The sequence below is a fragment of the Gadus morhua genome, chromosome 4 (assembly GCF_902167405.1).
Source record: "Gadus morhua chromosome 4, gadMor3.0, whole genome shotgun sequence".
In the NCBI taxonomy this organism is placed as follows: Eukaryota; Metazoa; Chordata; class Actinopteri; order Gadiformes; family Gadidae; genus Gadus; species Gadus morhua.
Window position 1 is genome coordinate 41,351,630 of NC_044051.1, and position 16,498 is coordinate 41,368,127.

At 50.8% G+C, this 16,498-nt stretch overlaps 1 protein-coding gene across 2 annotated transcripts in view; it reads right to left on the reverse strand.

Moving 5' to 3' along the window:
- The window catches only part of nbeal1 (neurobeachin-like 1), a 57,796-nt gene that overhangs the window by 10,257 nt on the left and 31,041 nt on the right, over positions 1-16,498 (reverse strand). For both annotated transcript variants that reach the window (XM_030355596.1, XM_030355595.1), the window contains 19 exons: positions 16,172-16,331; positions 15,138-15,226; positions 13,695-14,300; positions 12,827-13,002; positions 11,622-11,910; positions 10,747-11,076; positions 9,551-9,700; positions 8,994-9,151; positions 8,411-8,535; positions 7,572-7,716; positions 6,582-6,730; positions 6,066-6,199; positions 5,530-5,631; positions 4,883-4,978; positions 4,077-4,201; positions 3,554-3,694; positions 2,727-2,857; positions 1,957-2,066; positions 194-311 (listed from right to left, as the gene is read on the reverse strand). In XM_030355596.1, coding sequence (XP_030211456.1) covers positions 194-311; positions 1,957-2,066; positions 2,727-2,857; positions 3,554-3,694; positions 4,077-4,201; positions 4,883-4,978; positions 5,530-5,631; positions 6,066-6,199; positions 6,582-6,730; positions 7,572-7,716; positions 8,411-8,535; positions 8,994-9,151; positions 9,551-9,700; positions 10,747-11,076; positions 11,622-11,910; positions 12,827-13,002; positions 13,695-14,300; positions 15,138-15,226; positions 16,172-16,331 — 3,334 coding nt within the window. The remainder of the gene's footprint in view (positions 1-193; positions 312-1,956; positions 2,067-2,726; positions 2,858-3,553; positions 3,695-4,076; positions 4,202-4,882; positions 4,979-5,529; positions 5,632-6,065; positions 6,200-6,581; positions 6,731-7,571; positions 7,717-8,410; positions 8,536-8,993; positions 9,152-9,550; positions 9,701-10,746; positions 11,077-11,621; positions 11,911-12,826; positions 13,003-13,694; positions 14,301-15,137; positions 15,227-16,171; positions 16,332-16,498) is intronic.

The window sequence follows — 16,498 nt, forward strand, 5'->3', positions numbered from 1 at the left end:
ACACACACACACACACACACACACACACACACACACACACACACAGTTCGAACAAGCACAAGCACACACAACACACTTCAGGTAACATCCCGCCTTTTCCACTGTTTGGCTTCGATCGAGTCTGTCCCGAGATGAACACACTGCGGGCGGGTGGGACGATAACGTTGTGAAAGTGAAGGTGAAAGGCGGGTACCCTCGTAGGTGCAGTAGTAGAAGACGTTGAGGGCCTCCACGGCCGCGGGCCCCCTCTGCTTGTGGCCGAAGATGAGGTCGATCCACTCGTGCAGGTGGGCCGACACGTGCTCCGACTCCTGCCGAGAGACCGCCCGGCCGGAGGGACGGACGCGGAGACGTTAAGACCACCCCCCGTGCACAAGCGCAGACAACCATAACAAGTAGGAAGAGAAAAACAGCCACACATTTACACACGCACACACATACACACACACCAAGAACACATCAGCACACACACACACACACACAGACACGAAACACAGACTATGAATTACACACCGAGAACACAGCAACACATTAACACACACACACCTGCCGGTGTGTGTGTGTTAATGTGTTGCCGTGTTCTCAGTGTGTGATTCATGTTGTCCGTTTCATACAGCTGTGGCATTGCATTTTCTCTCTGGAGGACAACACAAACATAAACGTATCGAAATATCCAATCCGATCTTTATTTATTATTTATGGGGTGGCAGTAGCTCAGGAGGTAGAGCGGGTGGGCTGGTAACCTGAAGGTTGTTGGTTCGATCCCCGGCTCCTCCTAGCTGAGTGTCGAGGTGTCCTTGAGCAAGGCACCTAACCCTGACTGTTAGCTCCCGACGAGCTGGCTGTCGCCTTGCATGGCTGACTGACTGAATGTGTGCGTGAATGGTGAATGTGAGGCAATATTGTAAAGCGCTTTGGGTGGCCAATGGTTAGAAAAGCGCTGTTTAAATGCATCCATTTACATTTATTGTATTGTTGTCGTTTAAGTGGTTGCACAGTGAAAAACACTCACTAAAATAAAGTCTGTCTCTGGCCTCTCTGTCTCTACCTATGAAGCCAAATTCGTGTCACACACTCCGTCCGTCGGTCTTGACGTGGTTTGGTGTGCTGTAGTCTGAACGGTCTGCAGGCAAAACCTCTTGAGCATCCGGAGTAAGCGCAAGCTGCTGCGGATAACGTCGCCCACCGAAGACGTCAATAAATGACTCGGCGATCGGGGGCACACACAAGCACACCCACGGGGGACGCGTTCGTATTCAATCTCAGCCCCGATTCCGAGGCGATGTCTGGGCCCGGCGGGAGAAGCCGCTGATTGAAATGAGTTTCTATTCCGGAAGGGTAGTGGTTAACCCCCCCACCCCCCACCCCCCCTCCCCAGGTGGCTAACCACTTATAAATGGGGAGTGGTTTTCTGACAAAAGGTGTCGGTACAACGCTCCAGTGGAGAGAGACCATCGATTTGGAATTCGCCGCAGACCACACGTTTGCAGAGACAAGCCCCTTAGCGACGTGTTTCAAAATAAAAGCCCATGAATAATAAATGTGTATTACTTCTGTTGCTAGAATACAATAAGTATTACTTCTTCTTGTATTGCTTTTGGAGGTAAGAGTCGAGAGTTGCAAAGAGAGGTAATACGAGAGTTGCACTTCATTCACAAATAGCGGACGGATGGCTGGGCCATTTCTAACTAACTACACTCAAACTATTAGCTCTAAAATCGTACCGACAGCGAGTTCAATGAATTGTATTAGTTCATTTATATATTTTTTGTCATGCCAAAGCTCCCTTATGGATTTCGGAAAAAAATTCGGAAAAATCAATAAAAATACATCAATAAATAAATAACTACTTCAATAAACGAATGAAGTAGAAGCCAATGAAACCAATGAAATCCCCCCCCCCCCCCCCCCCACACACACACACACAGACACACAGTGCCTCAGCCGCGGCCTCACCAGCGCCTTGCGGTGCTTGTAGATGAAGTCCTCCGGAGACTTGGCCCACTTGGGCAGCAGCACGTGGTCCACCCTCTCCTTGGAGATCTGCAGCCGACCCAGATCATAGGCTGGGAGGGGGGGTCACAGGACACAACACAGTCTGTTATGGAGCCCGCTAAGGGGAGCGCCTCAGTCACTCAGAGGGACCGCAGGGCCGGGCCGGGCAGGACAGGGAGGGAGGGAGGGAGGGAGGAGGGGAGGGGGGGAGGGGAGGGGAGGGGAGGGAGGGAGGGAGGGAGGGAGGGAGGGAGGGAGGGAGGGAAGGAAGGAAGGAAGGAAGGAAGGAAGGAAGGAAGGAAGGAAGGAAGGAAGGAAGGAAGGAAGGAAGGAAGGAAGGAAGGAAGGAAGGAAGGAAGGAAGGAAGGAAGGAAGGAAGGAAGGAAGGAAGGAAGGAAGGAAAGAAAGAAAGAAAGAAAGAAAGAAAGAAAGAAAGAAAGAAAGAAAGAAAGAAAGAAAGAAAGAAAGAAAGAAAGAAAGAAAGAAAGAAAGAAAGATAGAAGGGAATGAAGTAAAGAAATAGGTAAGTAAAGAAGTACAAAAAGAAAAGAAGATAAGCAAAAAAACAAACAAACAAAAAAGAGAAACAAACAAAGAAAATAAACAAGGAAACAGACAAAGAGAAAGAGTCAAAAGAAAGAAAGAACGAAAGAGAAAGAGAGAAAGGTGTAACTAATCCAGCAGAGAAGCCAAAGAACCAGATCCGGCGTGGGAATGAACCGGCTCCTCACCGTTCTTGTTCTCCAGGAACTCTGGGAAGTAGAAGAACTCTGGGATGAGCTCCTTGACGTCGTTGGGGTTGTCCATCAGGGCCTGCCACGTGGCCGGGATGGAGTGGAACTGACGGTCGGCGCAGTCGAACCTGGAGCCCCCGCAGAAACACCACATTCAGGAGAGCCAAGGGGGGCTTCCACAAACATTTATACAGACAGAAGGTCTGGTTCCATCCCCAATGTGTGAAGGAATCCTTGAACGAAATACCACAACCCCTACCTGCTCCTTAATGACAAGGTCTGCAGATGTGTGCCTACCTCACCACCCTACCCTTCTACACCCCTACTCCTCTTTCTTTCTTTACTTCCTGCTCTTCTTTCAAGCGACCTCGGGTACTATGAAAGGTGCTATAAAAACCAAGTTCATCTCAATATTCTGCTCTTCTCTTCTTGTTTATTTGCACACATTTTGTACTGTTATCTAAGTAACAGCTACTTCTACTTATGCACATGGACCACCTATTCCACTTTTTCTATCCTAGGCTAGGTATTGTGGGTTGCATGGTTTGGTTAAGGTGGGATATGTATGCATACATGTGTTGTGTATGTATGTATGCTGGCTGCTGGAACACCTACATTTCTCTGCAGAGATGAATAAAGCTTATCTTACCTACACCCTCTGCCCTCTACAACCCCTACTCTTCTCCACCCCTTATTGCTGCATGTGCACGCGTGTGCGCCAGTGCATTTGTGTGAGCAATGCGCATGCATGTGTGGGTTAAATAAAAGCATGCGACACAAACACATAAATGGTGGTTGTGCCCCCCCCCCCCCCCCCCACTCACCGGCCACTCTGCAGCTGGATGTGCAGGGAGGTGAAAGGCTCCACGCGGATCAGGTAGTGCATGACGCCCGCCGCGTTGGAGTAGTGGGTGCCGTAGTGGAAGCGGTCGATGGTGCCCGTGGGGTCCTCGAAGCTCTCGTACCTGGGGGACGGGTCACGGGTCACAGGTCAGAGGTCAACTGGGTCAGAGGTCTACAGAGGTGACATGACCTGGACCGACATTTAACGATTCAAAATAAATGAAATATATATGATATATATATTTACCGTCATCTATCTTTCACAAACGACTCATTCTTGCCGTTTTCTCGATGTGCATTTATAAAACTAATATTGTCATGATAAAATTGGCATCAATCATTTTAACGGTAAAAGTTGAGCATTAGGTTCAGAAGTCAGACTTTGCGACTCCTGAACCAAACCGATGAACGCTCCCGTCATGAGGCGGGTGGTGCGCTGACGGGGGGGGGGGGGGGGGGTGGCGTGGTGTTTGGGTGAGGGGGCGAGGAGGGGGAGGAGCCTACTTCTCCCGGACGGCCTTGGCGTTGCGTTCGTTGAGCACCGCCACGGGCTTGGACAGGTCCCGGTACACACGGGGGTCCTCAAGGACCAGCTCCTCAGAGGTGTAGTCCGACAGGATCCAGGGGAACTAACACACACACACACACACACACACACACACACACACACACACACACACACACACACACACACACACACACACACACACACACACACACACACACACACACACACACACACACACCCTGGTCAATGACTCAAACATTAATAATAAAACTGTACTGTAAGACTAATCTATTGTTACAAATCAATTGTAATTGTACATTAAATATTAAATCATTAGAACTACAGTGGAATCCCCGGCCCGCCACAGGGCCGGCTGTAGTGAACGACCAACAGAACAGCCAGAGCAGTGCTGCTTAGGGCTGGGCAATTAATCGAATTTTGATCGCGATTTCGATTCTAGCGTCAAACTGTCAGAAAATTAACATAATTGAGTTTTTCGATTATTTTAAATATTTTTTTAATATTTTTTTTAAGCTTTTATAGAAAGGACAGAACAGCTGGATACATATCTGTATATCATTTTAGATTGGAACATTTTATTTTTGACCATTTTGTGTATTTCATTAAGGCAAAATTTCAAAGTTCTTTTGGGAGAGACATGCTGAATAAACACAACGTGTTTTGCAAACTCAAAAATAATTCTTTGAAAAATCGAGATTTAAAACGCTGTCCATTTTCGATTTATATATGGTGATACCACTCGATGCTTGAGCGTGCTACGGGCCGGTGGCGAGCGACGTACCACAGGGTACTGGGCCAGGTTGTTGTAGGTGCGGCCTGCGATGGTGTTGAGCTGGATCAGGTAGTCAAAGTTGGAGATCTCCCGGTTTACCCACTTCTGCACCACCGCAAACACAGAGAGCACGGCTCAGGCACGGCAGGAAGTGTGAGCGAGTTCATCGTTGAATACGGAGAATAGGGTGGTCTTGTTAGAGAGGCAGAGAGAGAGAGAGAGACAGAGACAGAGACAGAGACAGAGACAGAGACAGAGGCAGAGAGAGAGAGAGAGAGAGAGAGAGAGAGAGAGAGAGAGAGAGAGAGAGAGAGAGAGAGAGAGAGAGAGAGAGGCAGGCAGAGAGAGAGAGAGAGAGGCAGAGAGAGAGAGGCAGAGAGAGAGAGAGAGAGAGGCAGAGAGAGAGAGAGAGGCAGAGAGAGGGAGGCAGAGAGAGAGAGAGAGAGAGAGAGAGAGAGAGAGAGAGAGAGAGAGAGAGAGAGAGAGAGAGAGAGAGAGAGAGAGAGAGAGAGAGAGAGAGAGAGAGAGAGAGAGAGAGAGAGAGAGAGAGAGAGAGAGAGAGGCAGAGAGAGAGAGAGACAGACAGAGAGAGAGAGACAGACAGAGAGAGAGAGACAGACAGAGAGAGAATACAGGCGGTCCAGGTGACCTCTGACCTGCGTGAGCCCAGAGGCCTTGAGCAGCTCCTGGGGGGATCGGGTGGCGTGCACGCCCAGCGAGCGCAGCAGCATCATGCGGCTGTACACCTTGTTCCGCGCCTGAAACACACACACACACACACACGGGGGTCACCCTCCACCAGTTACGCACACATGTACACACCGACGCAAGTCTAGTGTGTGTTGGGGATGTGACAGAAAAGGGTCAGAAATAGTTTTGGTCAAAAATGTAAAAGTCTAGCATAACTTCCGTTGCTTTATGATTTAAATTTGTATTTGAATTTTGGATTATAATTGTGAGTTACAAGCGTAACAGCATGTCACAATGGTGTCAGAAACGACTTCTTTCTGAACTGGTCGTTGCTGGGAGAAAGTAATTGCAGGTTTCACACAACCATGTTCCGTGTGATTTTAAAGGGCGACACAACGCTACAAACCAAAGCCCAGCAACCCCCTGTGGTGGAGTGTGCTACTGCACTTTCCCTTCCCCATTGAGCTTTCTCTTTAAACTACAGGGGGTTCCTGTAGCTCACCTCCTTCTTGAAGTTGAGGAAGTAGGTGGTCTGGTCGATGAGGAAGATCTCCAGAGCCGAGCGGCGCAGGTTGTACCGCCGCAGGTGGACCTCGCGGATCAACGACAGCGGCCACTTGAAGTCATAACCCACGCCTTCAGGAGCGACATCAGGCGCAGAACCATTAAAGTTAAAGGAAGAAGGGTTCGTATAAAAGAGCTGGATATAACTTCAACCCGTGGTTTAACATGAGATATAAGCAAAATATAAACAGGAGACGCTTTGTTTGAATTATGCTGTTGCGTTTTGGATTTCATCTACTTTGAAGTCAAATTTTCCAATTTTCATTCGTTAATATATCATTTTCATTATGTATTGGTCAAATATCTTGACGGTGAAGGGTAGTGTAATTTTTTGGATTACATTTGAAGGCTCCCGAATATATAATAAACAATGCTAAACCACGTTGCGCTAAAACAAGCTAAAAAAGAAAAAAGAGCGGGAAATTGCTGCCCGTTAGCCGGTTAGCTTCCTCACCCTCCTCTTTGTCCTGGCTGCCGTCGTAGAAGTAGATGTGCTGCGTGGTGAGCTCCAGGCGCCCGGGCACCACGTCCACCACCGTCACCAGCTCACAGTCCTCCCCCAGGACCAGCTTCTCCTTCTGGCCCGCCTCCTCCGCCTCGGCCCTGGGACACACGGTGAACACACGGTGAACACACGGTGGACGGTCGTTACCCCATCTTGGGCTCTCTTTATTGTCATTGCACAAAGTGCAACGAAATTAGGGTAGAGGCTCTCAAAATAAGTGCTTTTTAAAACAAAAACTAAATGAGAAAAGGGCTATTTTTAAAAAAAAATATATAGAATGTTAAAGAACTCAAACAAATATATATATTTTAAAATATCAGCCAATTTGATAGAGGTGAAGAGGAACCAGTCATATCTCGAATACTGATTCATACGGGTCTGCAATGTTTACTCTGTTTCCACGGCGATACGTCCAGGGCGAGTTGGATTGGAAGTGGGAACAGGGTTCCGATTGGGAAAAAATCCCATCAACGGTCCAACTTGTCCGTGGTTTGTTCATAGAAACACGCGGGATCATAGTGGAGGCTAGTGCACACATACACCTCTCACAACATCCCTCCAGAAGCCTAAACAAATAGCATCTTTCTGTATATCACGTTCTATACACTTTACATTTCCATTGTACTATCAAATTTGACATACTTTTAGATTTTATATATTGTTTTTAATTAGATACAATTCTTATAAATAAACATTTGTGGCGTATGTTCACTTTTTGGAGTTTGACGATGTAAATGTACACTTTAGGCAATGTAAACGTACGTCTTTACCTTTGTAAATGTACATTTAAGGCAATGTAAATGTATGTTTGATGCAATGTAAATGTACTTTTAAAAGGCAATTTAAATGCACGTTTCTGATTCCATCAAAGCCCTTTGAATGTTGAACCTCTGTGTCCTGGTTGTGACCCTAGTGTGCCGAGAGAAGAGAGGGACTGACTGCTGGCTGTTGCCGGCGGCGGCGGCGGCGGCAACGGGGTCCTCCTCAGGCAGGTCCAAGATGTCGTCCTCCAGGTCGCTCACCTTCACCTGCTTCACCGCCTCCAGCAGCAGGGACTCAGCGTTCACCCGCTGCTGCTGCACGCCTGGGGGGGGTGAGAGAGTGAGAGAGTGAGTGAGTAAGTGAGAGATAAAGCATGAAAGTGGTGCCTCAAATGGTCACGACGTGGACTGGATCGTGATCCAGTTTAAGGTGGGTAACCGCCATGAAAAGGTTTAATAAACCTCAGTAGTTGAACTTTCATCGCATTAATATTCTCGCATATGCAGAGTGAGCTCTTACTCTAATACCAACATTAGCCAAATACACATTTTCCTTTCAACTTTTTTTCTTTCAAAGTTAATACATGTATTGAAAAGGTTCAGACAGAAAGAGTTCAGAATTAACTTGACAAAGAATGAGGGCGTGACAGCGGGACAAGGGGAGGGAGAGGTTGTCTGGAGCAATGGCCTCAAAAGCAACATCTGGGCCATCGATAGCTTGAGGTTCACTTGTTCCAGACAGACAAATAGAAAAAAATAACAACCCCTCCACAAATTAGGATTAAGAGGCCAGAATATGTCTCAAGGCCAGAACCGGTTCAACACAAACTTAAAATAAATAGTGACAAAGAGAAGAACGTTTTCCAGAAACTTGAACTCAAAGGCATTCTGGTTATAGAGAAACCTCATAGCTAACGTCAAACACCACGCCCCCAGATCTAGTGTTTTTCTTTGATCGTCGGGAGTAAGAAGATGGCTCAACTCGGTCGTAGGGTCTCAGGGGTGGCCGGTAGTTACCCAGGTTGTCGCGCAGCGCGCTGGCCTCGCGGTGCGGGTCGTAGTTGTAGTTGCGGACCAGCTTCAGCCTCATCCGCGAGTAGTTCTCGGCGCTGGACACCCGCCAGTGCATCTCGTCCTGTTGCCTAGCGACCCCAGGGAATGAAGGTTTAAAACAATCCCTCCGAGCTAGCTACCTTCAAGCTACCTAGCTAGCTACCTTCAAGCTACCTAGCTTCAAGCTACCTAGCTAGCTACCTTCAAGATAACTAGCTAACTAACTTCAAGCTACCTAGCTAGCTACCTTCAAGCTGCCTAGCTAGCTAACTTAAAGTTACCGAGATAGCTATCTTCAAGCTACCTAGCTAGCTACCTTAAAGTTACCGAGCTAGCTACCATTAAGCTAACTAGCTCGCTACCATTAAGCTACCAAGCTAGCTACCTTCAAGCTACCTAGCTAGCTATCAATTTGGGGGTATATGGATGCAAGCTTATGATATGGTGATATCCATACCTTATATTGTTTACCTAGCTACGTTATTAGGGTAATCTACAAAACTTTGCGAGTGAGGAAACAGATAACGCTAAAACAAACGCTGGGTACCTGTCGGCCCAGGGGCCTCTCTCACAGACGTGCCCCCTCCGGGCCGCCTTCCACTGGCGGAGGGCGGCGGCCGTCTGGCTGTGCTGCTGCTTCAGCATGCTGTTGTAGCGCAGGTTCTCCTGGCGACTGCGGCGCGAGAAGGGCTCCACAAACTGCTCCTGGGGGGGGGGGGGGGGTCGAAAGGGGGCACCAGTGCACAGTGTTACACATCCCTCATCCTCGTCGTCACACCGCGAGTCCCGGGGACAGTAGCTCAAGCAGGGGGCCCAGGACTACTCTTTCCCGGGCCACTATTTCATTTCACAAGCGTCTTAAAAAACATCCTGAATGTACCAATTTGCACTACAAAAAAAACAACACTACTTTGCAATACCTTTTTCCTCAACTTCTATTATAATTTATCTGTACATTTTATCTTTATATTGTTATTTGTATATTTCATCTTTGTTATATATTTTTTACCTTTCTTAAATATTTCAAATTTGTGGTGAATCGCATGTCTGTTAAAAAAATGTGTACTATGTTCAATACATTCTGATGAAGTCCCTGATAAGTACCTGGAAGCGGATCTTGCTCTCTCCACGCTCCCGCTCCCGCCGGTGGAGGCTGACCATGTAGGCCTCGTGGCATTCCTTCCAGTACAGCGCCATGGTCTCGTGGCCCTGGCTGAAGGTCTCGATCTCGTACTGCTTCATGTACGGGATGATCTGGGGAGGAAACGCCGTTAGACCAGCGGTTCTCGGGACGACAGTTTGCTTGAAAACATTTGCGGATGACTGGATAGTTAACCTTGCAAGGTGGTCTACGATTAAGTCTACGATTTGACAAAAGTTCATAATGTTTTTGCTATAGTTACCGTTCATTTAGTCAATGCATTAAAGTTTACATTTTAACAACGCAACCTTATATATTTATTACAGTAAATCTATTATTGTGGGGAGATATTTGTCGGAATAAACGTGCGCAAGTACATTGTTCTTGTCAAGCACAAACGAGACACGTAATGTATTTCTTCAAAGCCTTTAGTCGGATTTACGTCTTTTTTGAGGTAAACTTGCCAGAGTTGGACTTCCGTATTTGTCGAGGTAGACACGCCGGAGTCACGATTTCCGTATTTGGCGAGGTAGACACGCCGGAGTAACGACTTCCGTATTTGTCGAGGTAGACACGCCGGAGTCACGACTTCCGTATTTGTCGAGGTAGACACGCCGGAGTCACGACTTCCGTATTTGTCGGGGTAGACACGCCGGAGTCACGACTTCCGTATTTGTCGAGGTAGACACGCCGGAGTCACGACTTCCGTATTTGTCGGGGTAGACACGCCGGAGTCACGACTTCCGTATTTGTCGAGGTAGACACGCCGGAGTCACGACTTCCGTATTTGTCGGGGTAGACACGCCAGAGTTACGACTTCCGTACTTGTCGAGGTAGACACGCCGGAGGTGGACTTCCGTATTTGTCGAGGTAGACACGCCGGAGTCGCGACTTCCGTATTTGTCGAGGTAGACACGCCGGAGTCACGACTTCCGTATTTGTCGGGGTAGACACGCCAGAGTTACGACTTCCGTACTTGTCGAGGTAGACACGCCGGAGGTGGACTTCCGTATTTGTCGAGGTAGACACGCCGGAGTCGCGACTTCCGTATTTGTCGAGGTAGACACGCCGGAGTCGCGACGTAGGTATTTATCAAGGTAAGCGCCCCGGAGGTGGACTTCCGTATTTATCGAGGTAAGCGCCCCGGAGGTGGACTCACGTATTTGTCGAGGTAGACGCGCCACTCGGGCGAGCGGCAGTACGCCTGGAAGTCCTCGAAGAAGGTGGGCCCGCCGCTGGTGTCGGGCAGCTGGGGCAGGTGCAGCTCCATGTAGAGCAGCCGGTGCACCTTGGACAGCAGCGTGCGCATCAGCGGCACCAGGAAGGAGTAGGTGTCCGTCACGATGGCGTCGTCGTCGCCGCCCTGCGAGTAGAGCGCCCGCCGTAGGATCCCCTCCACCTTGCCCAGCAGGTAGCAGGCCTCGTCCTGGCTCGCCACCACCTTGGTCTGCAGGATGCCGTTGAGCTTGGCCGTGGCCATGGCACACACCTGGTGGAGAGAGAGAGAGAGAGATGTAGAGAGAGATGTAGAGAGAGAGAGAGAGATGTAGAGAGAGAGAGAGAGAGAGAGAGAGAGAGAGAGAGAGAGAGAGAATTGTATGACGCGTCTTGATGAGAGAGAGAGAGAGAAAGGGGAGCTGACGGGAGGAAAGAGAGAGAGAGAGAGAGAGAGAGAGAGAGAGAGAGAGAGAGAGAGAGAGAGAGAGAGAGAGAGAGAGAGAGAGAGAGAGAGAGAGAGAGAGAGAGAGAGAGAGAGAGAGAGAGAGAGAGAGAGAGAGAGAGAGAGAGAGAGAGAGAGAGAGAGAGAGAGGTGTAGAGAGAGAGAGAGAGGTGTAGAGAGAGAGAGAGAAAAGAACGGTAGAAAGAGTGATGCAGCGAGCGAGAGAACAAGAGAGGTGTGACCGAGTGATTCGACGCTGGTGCGTTTGTGCGATCATATTCCCGTGCGCGTCCGCACATAACCATCTCAACCATCCAGGTTTGTCTACTAGTGTCCGTGCGGTACCCCCCCGGCCCCCCCCCCCCCCTGCTCACCTGGGGGTCCTCCTGGGCCATGAAGCCCAGCAGCAGCCGCAGCCCGACCTGGGACAGCCGGAGCCACTGGTCCCCCGAGGCGTACCACACCATCAGGCAGTCCATGAGCGTGAGCGTCTCCTCCAGCACCTTGTCGCTCCACAGCGCGGGGCTCACCAGGCCCTCCGCCTGCAGGAAGTCCTGCACGGCGTGCAGCAGCCGCACCGCGTTCTCCGTGTGCTGCGGCAGCGCCGCCGCCGCCGCCTCCCGGTTGTCCGCCACCGCCCACTCCAGCATGCGCTCCATCAGGCTGGGCGAGGGGGGGGGGGGGGGAAGGGAGAGGGACAGAGGGAGAGAGTTGGTCTAGCTCAGGAGGTGGAGCGGGTCGACTCGTGGCCGGACCCCCCCCTCCCTCTCTCTCTCTCTCTCTCTCTCTCTCTCTCTCTCTCTCTCTCTCTCTCTCTCTCTCTCTCTCTCTCTCTCTCTCTCTCTCTCTCTCTCTCTCTCTCTCTCTCTCTCTCTCTCTCTCTCTCTCTCTCTCTCTCTCTCTCTCTCTCTCTCTGTGTGTGTGTGTGTGTGTGTGTGTGTGTGTGTGTTTCTGTGTGTACGTGTTCGCGTGTGTGTATATCCCTACATGGTTTAGGCCCAAAATATTTAACTGATATGCTTCCACTACATCAGCCTTCTAGACCACTAAGATCCTCTGAGAAGAACAATCTGTTAATTATCCTCAGAGTAAACACGAAACATGGGAAAGCAGGATTTAGTTACTATGGAACAAATAGCTGGAATAAACTCCCTGAGGATTTAAGACTTGCCCCAACTCTGAGCACCTTTAAAACAAGACTGAAGACTTTTATGTTTGCTTTAGCTTTCTGCTAAATCTTGAATAGATTGCACTTTCTAAAAAGCTTTTTTTAACTTTGCCTTTATTTTCTATTTTAATACTAAAATGCCTTTTTAACTTTCTATTTTACCCATTTCTTTGCATATGTTTTCTTTTACTTATCTATTATTTTATTGTATGACAATGTTTATATGTGAAGCACTTCGAGTGTATGAAAAGTGCTATATAAATAAAGTTGCCTTGCCTTGCCTATGTGCATCAGTGCACGTCTGCATGTGCGTTTGTGTGCATGTGTCCACGGCGCGTACACGTGTGTGCGTGAGTCTATTCCCATGTGTGCGTGTGCATGTCATTGTGTGCGTGCGCGTGTTCCTCTAACCGGAGCTTGATGTGGTCGACGGGCATCAGCAGCTCATTGGCCGTGCCCAGCTTGGTGAGGGCGGAGAACACCTGGCCGCGCTCCAGCCACGCCCCCTCGTCCGAGCCCTCCACGCCCCGCCACATCACCCACAGCACCGTGTCCAGCAGCATGCCGCACAGCTCCTCGTCCACGCGCTGGGGACAGGAGGCCTTGAGGAACACTGGCCGCTAGCGCACGCACAGGGCGCTAACGCACAGGCTGCTAACGCACAGGGCGCTAACGCACAGGGCGCTAACACACAGGGCGCTAACACACAGCTAACGCACAGGGCGCTAACACACAGGGCGCTAACGCACAGGCTGCTAACGCACGGGGCGCTAACGCACAGGGCGCTAACACACAGGCTGCTAACGCACAGGGCGCTAACGCACAGGGCGCTAACGCACAGGGCGCTAACACAGCTAACACACAGGGCGCTAACGCACAGGGCGCTAACGCACAGGGCGCTAACACAGCTAACACACAGGGCGCTAACGCACAGGGCGCTAACGCACAGGGCGCTAACACAGCTAACACACAGGGCGCTAACACACAGGGCGCTAACACACAGGGCGCTAACACACAGGGCGCTAACACACAGGGCGCTAACACACAGGGCGCTAACGCACAGGGCGCTAACACAGCTAACGCACAGGGCGCTAACACACAGGCTGCTAACACACAGGCCGCTAACGCACAGGCCGCTAACACACAGGCCGCTAACACACAGGGCGCTAACACACAGGGCGCTAACACACAGGGCGCTAACACACAGAACCCCCCCCCCCCAGGCTGACCCAGGGTCTGGCCCACTCTAGCCCCCCCCCCCGCCCCCCCGGCGCCTCACCTCCGTGCCGTTGAAGGACTCCCCCAGCGAGGCGGTGTCGCTGAACAGGAAGCTGTCGTCGCCGAGCGACGGTGTGGCGTCCCGCTCCCCGCCGGCCCCCGGCGCCGGGAAGGCCCTGGCGGCGCCGTCCAGCGGCGACGGCGTGCTGCCGCCGCTCTCCCCGCCCTCGTAGCCCTGGACGTGGGACAGGTCCAGGGTGAGGCCCCCGGGGCCCCGGCCCCCCGCCGCGCCCCAGGAGGGCCGGGGCGTGGCGGCGGCCGAGGAGGGCGTGTCCAGAAGCGAGACCGCGTCGCCGCCGCCGCCGTTCTCCAGGCTGTCCAGCGAGCGCCCGTCGCCCATGCTCAGCCGGTCCTCCTCGCCGCCGCCGCCGTGGCGGTCCCGGCTCCCCGCGCGGCCCCTCCGCTCCAGGGGCAGGTCCAGGCGCGCCGCCCCCCCGCCCGACCGGCCCAGGTCCAGGCTGCAGTTGCTGATGGCGTCGGGACCGCCGCCGCCGCCGCCGCCGCCGCCGCCCGACCGCAGGAAGAGCCTCATCAGAGTGTCCTGCCAGCACTGCTGCCGGGCGATCTGCTGCGCCGCGTCGGGCTGCGTCTGCAGCAGCTGGTGCACCTTGGGGTGGGGGCAGAGGTGGGGGGGGCGTCAGCACTCCGGGGTGGGGGGGGGGGACTTTGTGCGTTCACGTTTGCACTGCTGTTGCGTTACCGTATTTGTTATCTCTTTGTGGGTGACTATCTAGGAGTGTCCTTTTCCAATGGGACACCCGGATGTCAGGTCTGTGATGAATGCAGTCCATAAGGTACACACTTCAGGCGCATGCCTTATATTAGGGGCAGGATCGTGTTTGACTCCCGTTCTAAGGTTGTGGGTTCGAACCCCGTGGTCCGCACTTGAACGTTTTCGGTTGTAGTAACGTCAAAACGCCACTAGGGGGCGCACTGCAGCAAGAGTCTGCGGTCGACTACTGACGGCTTTTGACTAATACAGCTCATCAAAACAGATCGGAACACATTCCACAAATGCTTCCGAGAATATAATATGCGTGTACTTGGCTACAATTTGTGGACTTCACAACACATGAATGCCCTGTTTGTCACATAGTATGCCTCCGTTGTCATTTGCATTCTCTGACTTACAAAGGATCATACTGATATCTATCAGTGGTTTCGTTACGTCATCGTTTGCCACTTTGCCTTGAGAAAGGTGGACCAGTTCTACAGAGTGGATGAGAACTCTTTTATTATGATCAACCGCCCACGGTGGTCAAAGTCATTATGTTATAAAACACCCACTGTAAATGCCCTCGGATAAGATCTCTGATAGCAATGTCGTGTGTGTGTGTGTGTGTGTGTGTGTGTGTGTGTGTGTGTGTGTGTGTGTGTGTGTGTGTGTGTGTGTGTGTGTGTGTGTGTGTGTGTGTGTGTGTGTGTGTGTGTGTGTGCACCTCACCCTCTTGCACACGATGAGTCGTACACTGGGTTTGGCCCGGTGGGTCAACTGCAGCAGAGCCATCAGGTCCTTATAGTTCACCACATTATCTACGCGCACGCGCACGAGCACACGCACACGCACACAGGGAGAGATCGATGGCAATTGGTTTTGAGGTGAGGTGGCAATGGAGAAAATGGCCGACTAAGCCCTGTCTTGGGAAATCAAGAGCAGACAAAAGGGGCCTTTTAGCAGAATGAAAGTGCAGGTCGTGGAGGTTGTGTGTGTGTGTGTGTGTGTGTGTGTGTGTGTGTGTGTGTGTGTGTGTGTGTGTGTGTGTGTGTACCCAGAGCTAATGCTATTCATTTAATTAATCCAAAGAGGGCCCACATAATGCTATTGGCCGGGGGTCGGAGGTTAATAGGATGAGATAGTAGCAGACGTTATTCTGGAATTGCTATGCTATGCTTCATCTAGGATGGAAAAGAATCGTAGTCTCAGAATAAGGGAGCATAATTATTCTGTGTGTTTGAGAACAATATAAAAGGTGTTTCATAGTTTATATAATTAATAGGATGAGGTTTAATTTGATCATTAGCATGTTTGAAGAGCGAAAAATACTGTCATACTGAATTAAAGAATAATCGGCATTGAGATTTGGCATGGTACGACTACGTTATTTCACGGTAGTAACTATTCTGTCCTGGTTTCAAAAGTACTACCAAAATGTAGATTGATATAAACTTTGATTTAAATCGTTTGTGTACAAATGTATAAGGCCAAACCAAACGTGCATTCACTATTAGGCAGAAGTGTGCTCTGCTGAAGAGTTAACTCTTGAATCTCTGTCATGTTTTGTGCTCAAACTACCTACGATCAGCACATTTTAATTCTGCAATAGCGTCAATAACCCAGACACTGCAGTTGATTGTACGTCCATCTCCGTCAATACTTTACGCGTCGACGCTTCTGCGGTGCGTCTTTCAGGAACCACACCCAGGGACCAGGGATGAGAACGGGCTAGCTGGTGTCTCAGAGGCCCCCCCCCTCCTCACCTGTGTGGAGCACCTGGGTGAGCAGGCAGCGCACCAAGCTGGGGTTGAGGTGTGCGTCGGGGAAGAGCAGCGACAGGCCGGAGTAGCCCGCCTCGCGCAGACGCAGACGCTGCTTGCTGCGCTCGTACACGCGGTCGCAGCGCAGCATGCGCTCAAACAGCTGGGATGTGCGCGCGCACAGACACGTGCACGGATACGCGCACACGCACACACACACACACACACACACACACACACACACACAGACACGCACACACGGTTAGACACGGGTATGTTAAAGCTTGAATATGCTAAGGTACTGGTTCCATCACACAGGATTGTAACACT